The 9,654-nt window shown below is 41.7% G+C and overlaps 1 protein-coding gene across 3 annotated transcripts in view; it reads left to right on the forward strand.

Moving 5' to 3' along the window:
* The window catches only part of Ripk1 (receptor interacting serine/threonine kinase 1), a 32,329-nt gene extending 23,969 nt beyond the window's left edge, over positions 1-8,360 (forward strand). For all 3 annotated transcript variants that reach the window (XM_027409271.2, XM_027409272.2, XM_035442890.1), the window contains exons 8-11: positions 766-856; positions 2,283-2,825; positions 4,601-4,741; positions 7,531-8,360. In XM_027409271.2, the coding sequence (XP_027265072.1) occupies positions 766-856; positions 2,283-2,825; positions 4,601-4,741; positions 7,531-7,823 (1,068 nt within the window). In that variant the 3' untranslated portion in view covers positions 7,824-8,360. The remainder of the gene's footprint in view (positions 1-765; positions 857-2,282; positions 2,826-4,600; positions 4,742-7,530) is intronic.
* Positions 8,361-9,654: the final 1,294 nt, after the last annotated feature.

Consider the following 9,654-nt stretch of genomic DNA (forward strand, 5'->3'; position numbering starts at 1 on the left):
AAATTGGATTATTTGTAGGGGTGGAGATGGTAGTGGTAGTTGTTGTTGTTGAGTCATAGATGTTCTTTATATATTCAGAATATTCATCTCTTATCAAATATATATGGTTTACAAATATTTTCCCCATCCTGTGGGTTGCCTTTTTGCTCTTTTGATGGCTTCTTCTGATGTACACACTCTCATTTTGATGTGGCAAAAGTTTAATTTGATTTCATGGCAATTGTTAGCTGTGCTTTTGGTATCATCGTCAGGAAATAATTGCAAGGACCAGTGCCATGACCATTTCCTCCTACACTTTCTTCTAAGAGTCTTAGGGTTTCAGCACTTGAATTTGGATCACTGATGTATGTTGAGTTACTTCTTGTATATGATAAGGATCCATCTTCATTCTGTATATGTGTATATCCAGTTTTCCCTCTCTGGATGCTCTAGGGCACCCTGGTCAAACATCAATGACTGTGTAATGAGGGTGGAAGAGTATTACTAGACAATCTATTCTGCACCTTTGATCTGTGTGTCTTTGTTATGTAACTGTCAATGTTTTGATCTCTGTAACTTTGTGGTAACTTGAGATTAGGAAATATAAGTCTTCCAATTAACTATGTTAATTTGACATATCATCTTATCTGGAAAAAATGTTTAATTTGTGAAAAAAGGTTATTGCTTATTTTATTTGTATGAAATGTCTTGGTGGTGTGAAGAGCTTGATTCTTTCAGAATAATTTTCTGCTGATTACTAAGGTATGTGTATCTTCTCAACTATAGAAAAAGTATCCAGATCAAAGCACAGTTTTGAAGAGGATGTATTCTCTCCAGTATGATTGTGTACCCTTACCTCCAAGCAGGTCAAATTCAGGTAATGTCCCCACTCATCTGCCTACTCATTCATTCATTTTAGCCCTTAAAATACTTCTGAAAACTGCCGGGAGTTGGTGCTGCATAGCTTTAATCCCAGCACTCGGGAGGCAGAGGCAGGCGGATCTCTGTGATTTCGAGGCCAGCCTGGTCTCCAGAGTGAGTGCCAGGATAGGCTCCAAAGCTACACCAAGAAACCCTGTCTCGAAAACCAAAAAAAGAAAAAAAAAAAAAAAAAGAAAGAAAAAGAATTCTGAAAACCATATGGAAACTGGACAAGAATGTAAATTCAAACAGCTGCCTTAAAAGAATTAATGTATGTTCTAAAATATATGTATATTGGAAATACTTCTTAACTATGTGTTCACCAGAATCTCAGTGTTTTGACCAAGCAATCTGATGCATCTCATAGGAAGACAGTGACAATTCAGGAGGAAGTTGGGGACACAGATGGGTACAGAGTCCTTGAGACCAGAGCACTGCAGATTCACACAGGGGTGCTTTTTTTTTTTTTTTACCACAAAAGGGAAAACATGATGTGAGATGCCATCTGGAGCAAATTTCCTTATCTCTTCCAAACCTCATCCAGTCATGGGTAGAATGGCCTGCACTACCCCAAGCTTGTGTGTGTGTGTGTGTGTGTGTGTGTGTGTGTGTGTGTGTGTTATAATCCATTATATAATCACACACACACACACACACACACACACACACACACACACGGTTTATTATATAAACCTACATGTGATTTGTTATATAATCATATATATATGTGATCTATTTGTATGTGTGATTTGTTATAATTCATTATATGATCACACACACATATATATACATAAGCATGTATATATATCATTTATTACATAAACATACATATGTCATTTGTATGTGTGTGCACATGTCTGATTCTGTGCACCACATATGAGTAATACTCATGGCAGCTGAAAGAGGACATCAGATCCCCTGGAACTGGAGTTACAGGTTGTTATGAGCCACCTGACATGGGTCCTGAGCTGAGAACTTAACCTAAGTGCTCAGCAAGAACAGCAAGTGCCCTTAACCACCACGCCGTCTCTCTAGCCTTCCTACAGGCTCTTAAAGAGCAAAAGAACAATAGGATGTGCACAGAACATAGCTGTTACTTTTTTAGACCCCCACATGGTTTCCAAGGTGACAGTCACCATCTAGATCCAATGCAAGTCCCTCTTCTGCCTCAGCCATCCCTGCAAAACTGTTTTGTTGCTTGTGATAATCCCATGTTTTCCCCTGGCAGTCAGGGTTCCTGCTGATCATGTACTAAACCTATAGGGGATCATTGTATGCTTTTCACGATTTTTATTTTCAGCATGTCACTCAAGGACAGGTTTATGAAAAAATGTTCATGTTTTATTTTGCTTTTCATATTTATCCTTTCTTCTCTGCTGCAGAACAGCCTGGTTCGCTGCATAGCTCCCAGGGATTCCAGATGGGGCCTGTGGAGGAGTCCTGGTTTTCTTCCTCTCCAGAGCAACCGCAGGAAGAGAATGAGCGCAGTGTGCAAGCTAAACTTCAAGAGGAAGCCAGTTACCATGCTTTTGGAAGATTCACAGAGAAACAGGCAAAACCGCAGCCCAAGCAGAATGTGGCTTACAGCAGAGAGGAAGAAAGGAAACGAAGGGTCTCCCATGACCCCTTTGCACAGCAGAGACCTCGTAAGAATGTTCAGAGTGCAGAGGCCAAGGGTTTTTCTGATCCCAGTACCGCCAGTCATGGAAATACAGCACACCCGCTGTCAGGGCCAGCCAGCCACTCACAGGTGCCATTCTGGAACAATGGATTTTATAGTCAGCATGGGTTTGGAACTTCAGGTGCAGGAGTTTGGTATGGGCCAAATCCAAGCCAAATGTTTAATACTTATAAAACTCCCGTACCTGAGACCAATCTACCTGGAAGCACACCCACCATTCCATTCATCTCCTTGCCACTAGCAGGTAAACAAATTTTTAATAGTCCCTATCTTGTCCTTTCTTTTTCCCCTGAAAATGAAGCCACCAGTAGCATTGTCATCAATTCTAAGTTATTGATGGGGACAGTTACTCAGAGCCTTCAGCTGGCTAGTGCAGTCTTCCACATTGAAGTGGTCTCCATCAGACCACATGGTCTGCGATTGTATTTGGTTTGTGACTCATCATGGATGCCTGCAAGTGTGGATTATAGACTCTTATAAAATCATAGGTATCCCTCTTTAGCCTGTGTGAGATAGCAGCCTCTTCGATAAGTAGAAAGTATTTACTTAAGTTCTTCTATCTTCTTGTCTTCTGAAGGTAAGAAAGAAGTCAGGTATTTTTGTTTAAATATAGACTACAATTTGTGGTAAGAAAGGTATTTTTCATCTTCCATAGCTCTCTCTGGTGAAATCCAAGCTAGTTGATGTAGTGTCTAATACTCTAGCATGGAAGTAGCTTAGTATCCAAATAATAGTTTCCATGCTACCTTATCTTACCCAAATGTCATCTATTAACAATAACTGTACTGTGTCCTAGGGACCTAGGATCAGCAGATGTTGAGGAAGCTTTGAGAACCACAGAACTTTCTGAGCTGAGCAGTGATACAAAACTGGCCTAGCATGCATGAGGCCCTGTGTTCCTTGATACAAAACAATTTGTCTTTCAAAATGACAAATTCTCCAAAGTATTCTGCCTTTTCTTGTAAGCTTTATGGAAAGCACATTGAACTAGGTTTTAAGTGGAATCTTTACCATACATATACTCATGAGTGGGATGCCCTTTTGTTTCCTTTGTTTTTGCAGCTAAAATGTTTTGTGTCACCATTGTATTTTATTCATTCATGATTAATTCAATAAATATTTCTAGAGCACTTCCTGCTTTGTACCTGGCTGCTAGAGAACTGAAACATGAGCAAGCAGCTTGAGCTCCTTCCCTCACGGAGCTTGAATCTGCATGGGTGGAAAGCAGTCATCACCAATATTTAATGTGTCATTCATTCTCTGGTCCTGTCTCCATATGAGTAGCCTAATCTTAGTAGTTGGCTGCAAGAGTCCTCACTGTCTTTAAGCCCCAGTCTTGCCAAGACTAGATCCTCTTATTGATGCTGAGTTTTTGCCAGTAGTAAGAGGAATCTCAGTTCACAATCAGTCATGGAATTCCTATATCCTGAGGAGGATCTCACAGAGGTGATTCTTCTGCTTACTTCTCTGATGAGATAGACCTAACAAATGTGAGCTTTCTAACTCTTAACTGCCATATAAGGAGGGTGTGTCTACCAGTAAGTAGGAGAGGAGAATAAAGTAGCACTTGGTTTACTATTATTTTGTAGAAATCTCAGTCAGTCTATCTGTCTCTGTGTCTCTCCGATGGATGTGTGGGGGAGAGAGAGAATGTGTCTGGGTGTATGTGTATATACATACCTAGAAATGAAATTACTGAATCATATGGTAATTCTATCTTTAATTTTTGAGAAAACTCTATAGTTTTGTCCACTTTAGTTATACCATTTTCATTCCCAGCAATGTATAGGTGGGTGCTTCAATTTTCCACATTCTTGCCAATACTGGTATCTTTTTGTTTTAATGGTAGACAGCATAATGATTGTGAAGTCAAATAGCCACATTATAAAGAAATGACTGTTAAGGGTGTCATAGGATAAGCAATTGAACACCTATAATAAAGCCCTGCACCTCTACATGCCATATATTTTTCTCTTGCGTTCAATCTCATGCACTTACCTATATTTTTTCTCTATTCAGATGAGTCCATAAAATGTACTATATATAATAGTTCTGGTGTTCAGATTGGAAACTACAATTATATGGATCTTGGACTGAGTTCACAAGTACCAGACAACATGTGCAAAGAAGAGTCAGCTCCCAAGTACCAAGCCATCTTTGGTAAAATGCTTATTAAGGACTGGTGATGGGCTGAGGTGTAGCTGTGGTAGATTGCTTGACTAGCATGCATGAAACTTTGTATTCATTCGTCAGCACTGAAGAGAGTTTTAAAAAAAGGGTACAATGTATTATGACCTAGACACTTCCTGACCATTTTTACTTGTTGAGAAGAACATAATAGAATCTTAATTTTCCTTCAAGATTCTCTCTGAAAGTTATCCCATGTTTCCTCAGTAATATTATTTGTGTGAGTGTTTTGTCTGCTTCATTGCATTCATACCTGGTGCCCACGGATGTCAGAAGAGGGCATTAGATCCTTTGGAACAGGAGTTAGGGATAGATGTGAGCTGTTCAGATGCTAGAAACTGACCCAAGCAAGAACACCCAAGTGCTCTTATCTGCTGAGCCATCTACTCCAGCCCCTAATCAGTAATTTTTAATCCTTTGTTGTCTATTATTATTATTATTATTATTATTATTATTATTATTATTATTTGGTTTTTCGAGTCAGGGTTTCTCTGTGTAGCTTTGGAGCCTATCCTGGCACTCGCTCTGTAGACTAGGCTGGCCTTGAACTCACAGAGATCCATCTGCCTCTGCCTCCCGAGTGCTGGGATTAAAGGCGTGGGCCACCAACTCCCAGCTGTTGTCTATTTTTTTTAACACAGGAATAATCATAGTATCTAATTGGTGGTGGTGATATAAAGTTTATACTAGCCATTGTGTGTTGAAGTGTAGGACACTAACTGTGAATATTAAACTTGTCACCATCATTCATGATCCCATCAGACTTGGAGAAATAGCTCTCTCTGCTCTGCAGCAAAGGAATCCTGTAAAACACAGAAGACCAAGCCCTCCATAGCACTTTGTAATAAAAACAAGAGCTCTCATAGGTGTCCACAGCTTTCTGCCATGAGGCAGTGATGCATGCCTGTAACCCCATCTAGGGTGGTTGAAGTAGGAAGATGGTGAGTCCCAGGTCAGCAAGACCCTGTCTCAAAAAGGAACCAGTATTCAGCTTTCTGATTAACTTTGGAGGTTGGCAGTTTTGGTTTGTTTCTATGAAGGGGCATGTAATAGGTAAGGCTCTGTTTGCCCTGAGGCCTCTCCATCATTGGAGCGCAGAAGCAGCCACAGATAGTCTGCACATCGATAAAAGTAGATATGATCCCCAAAACTATTTACAAAAAAGCAGGAGCCAGACTTGGTTCAGCAGGCTGCATACTTTGCCAGTTGCTGAACTACCCCATTGGAAGAGTGACCTTTAGATGCCTGGGAGATGGGTTTTTTTTAGCTTTTGAGGAACTCAAGGGACCTTTGTGACTCTCCTGACCCCCAGGGCTCTTCTCCTACAGAGATTGGCAATTCATAGTTGTGGGAAGCTCTTTGTCTGCTGTCAGAGTTGATAGATTCTGCTGTGTGGTGCTAATGAGAGCTGAGGAGGAGTTTGTTTTTTCCTTAGATTCAGCCTTCTGAGTGGGATGAGGATCAAAGACTGTTATGATGACTTTTCCCTTTTCTTTCTCTTTTCTGTTTTGGTTTTTGGGGACAGGGTTCCTCTGTGTAATAGCCCTAGCTGTCCTAGAACTTTGTAGTTCAGGTTGGCCTTGAACTCACAGAGATCTTCCTGCCTCTGCCTCTTGAGTGCTGAGATTAAAGGCATGTAGCACAACGCCCATTGTTTTTCTTTCTTGAGACAGAGTCTCTATCTCTTCTCTTTCCCTCTCTCTCTCTCTATGTATGTATGTATATGTGTGTGTGTGTGTGTGTGTGTGTGTGTGTGTGTGTGTGTGTGTATGTGTGTCATGTGTACACACATACACACACATAGCCCTGGATGTCTTGGAGCTCACTGTGTAGACCAGGCTGGCCTTGAACTCACTGAGATTCATCTGTCTCTGCCTCCTAGGTGCTGGGATTAAATGTGTGCCTCACCACACTGGGCCATGTGTTCCCTTTACTAAGTTTTTGTTTGTTTGTTTGTTTGTTTTGTTTTGCTTTGCTTTTTTGAGACAGGGTTTCTCTGTGGCTTTGGAGGTTGTCCTGGAACTAGCTCTTGTAGACCAAGCTAGTCTCGAACTCACAGAGATTCTCTTGCTTCTACCTCCCAAGTGCTGGGATTAAAGGCATGCACAGCCACCACCCAGTCCCTTTACTTACTTTTATGAAAGTCTAAGATGATGGAGCTAGTGACAAGAGAAAGGCCATGTATATAATAAAATGAATTGTCAACAACTTAATGATGGGAGAGAAACCCTTGAAAAGTGTATGTGTCTCATCTGTTGAGAGATAAGGGAAGACATTGCAATTAGATGAGGGTTGCACTTGATCTCTGTGTTTTTATTAAGAAGAAAGTCCCAAAAGAAATGTCCCAAAGAAACAATAATCCACCATCCATTCCATCCAGTTAGTCTAACTAGAACAGGACTGCAGTCAGAGGTTGAATAGAACAGCCATGTTGGGGATTTGTTCATGAAACCATCAGTTATGGCTCAGAAAGGTGCACATCTGCCAAGAAGGAAGGACACCCTATTTTAAGTTGTACAAAGACTCCTTAATGACTGCAGTTGGGCCAAGTATTGCCTAACAAGTCAATAACAGTTCAGGCATGGTGGTACACACCTATAATCCCAGTTCTCAGGAGACAAGGGGGCTACAGAGCAGGATTCCCTCAAGTGAAATAAAAAGTTATCTTTTTTGCATCTCTTTCCTGGGCCATTTCAGTATTGCAGACACTAGAATGTTCATATGGACTATAGGCTGAGGCTTCTTCTCTTTTCTTTTGACAGATAACACCAGTAGTCTGACTGATAAACACCTGAACCCTGTCAGGGAAAACCTGGGAAAGCAGTGGAAAAACTGTGCCCGAAAGCTGGGCTTCACTGAGTCTCAGATTGATGAAATTGACCACGACTATGAACGAGATGGGTTGAAAGAAAAGGTTTACCAGATGCTCCAGAAGTGGCTGATGCGGGAAGGCACCAAGGGGGCCACAGTGGGAAAGTTGGCCCGGGCACTTGACCAGTGTTACAGGATAGACCTGCTGAACCACTTGATACAGGCCAGCCAGAGCAAAGCTTGAGCGGGCTCTGGCAGTGGGAACTAGACTGTACACTAGGTGCACAAGCCCTGTTTGCTCCCTGGCCTTCAGAACTCGATCTCAGTTCAAGCCCCGCATCTGCAGTGGCATGCATTTTGGAACTGGAGAATGGAAAGAGAAGTCTGCAGCCCACAGTGGTTCTTCAGAAAGTACAAGCATGCAGATTGCCGAATGACCCAGGACAAGGGCGGGTGGGGGACACTGAAAAGAACAGCCTATTGGGTTTTGAAAAGGAGAGAAGAGGTGTTGGATGAGAAAGATGGGCTTTGTTCCGCTTGTACCATAGTCTTCAATTATGCTATTTACTCAATTTCCTGTGGTTTCATTTGGGTGAGGGAGAAAAGAAAACATTCCAAGAATGTAAAATCTATTGGCTTCCTCTGAGTGCAGTAAAGTGCTGCTCAGAGAGGTGCCTTATATGACAGCCACAGTTCTTCCTAAAATTATAGGATGTTAACTTTAGCATCCAATGCTATGCTGTCACCTTAAACTTTAAGAATCATGTGCAATTCTAGTCTGTCAAATTATAAGTTAATGAGGAAATGTTAAGGAGTGCTAAGCAGGAGGAAAAACTACAGGGCATAGGAAGGTCATCAAATTCCAGCACTCACCACTGAGAACTGCTGCTGAGTGCAGCTACTATAAAAACTACTGTAAGTTTTTAAATTTTCTCCTACATTCTGGTGCTTCATGACATTCCCCAGCCTGTGCACCTCACAGAGGGAACTGGTGTGTAGAAAATCAGAAAATGTCACCTCTTCCTCCTTGGATATGACAAAAGCCTCAGCACTGTTCACTGTAGATCTATTTCCTCGGTTTACCCAGAAAAATGTACTGTGGATAAATAGGTTTCTTCTGTGTGACATGAATCAAAAAAGGACAGCTTCAGAGTTCAGTCATTGTGCCTTTAGCAAGCCCATGTGCAAGCCGGGTATGAGTGAAAGGCTGAAGCTGCCTGAACCAACTGCTGGCACTTGCTGGTCAGAGGTTATACAGTGACAGTCAGTCTGGCTATCGGAAAAGATTCTGGTGTCTGGTTAACAACAGTAAGTTCTGATTCTGAATCTCCTGCAGCCTCAGAGGATACATAGAACTGTAAAGCAGCTTTGGTCTTGTGACATTTTGGCACTAGTTGGCACTTCCTCCTCCACTGTTGGCCTAGAATATTGAGAAACATGCCTGTCCTCTGTCTACAGGATCCCAATGGTACAGTCTGCTCTACCCACCAGATGTGACAAAAAATGCCTCTAGACATGGCTACATGTTCTTTGGAGGGACCCTGCTGTAACTTTATATGCCTCAGTTGTTGCGTCAACACATGCTGGGTCCATGCCTTAACTGCATAGAGTATGTACATTGGAAAGGAATTGGAGCCAGGAAGGTTCCAGGCTAGCCTTGCTTGAATGCTCAATCCTCCTGCCTCAGCCTCCCAAGTGCCAGGACAATAACAGAATAGATAAGGAAGTACTGGCACAGTTAAAGGAGCATCAAATGAGTGGACAAGAGTTGACACATTATTGGAATTTTCATTGAATATGAGCATGACGTTTTAGAAAGTGTGGTTAAAAAACATGCTGTAAGGGCTGGAGAGATGGCTCAGCGGTTAAGAGCACTGACTGCTCTTCCAGAGGTCCTGAGTTCAATTCCCAGCAACCACATGGTGGCTCACTACCATCCGTTATGAGATCTGGTGCCCTCTTCTGGCATGCCGGCACAGGACTATATAATAAATAAATAAAATCTTTAAAAAAAAAAAACACACTCTGTAAGATTCTTGCAAGGAACTGATGTGAAGGAATAAAAAATGATGTTT

This window comes from Cricetulus griseus, chromosome 3 (assembly GCF_003668045.3).
Source record: "Cricetulus griseus strain 17A/GY chromosome 3, alternate assembly CriGri-PICRH-1.0, whole genome shotgun sequence".
Classification (NCBI taxonomy): domain Eukaryota; kingdom Metazoa; phylum Chordata; class Mammalia; order Rodentia; family Cricetidae; genus Cricetulus; species Cricetulus griseus.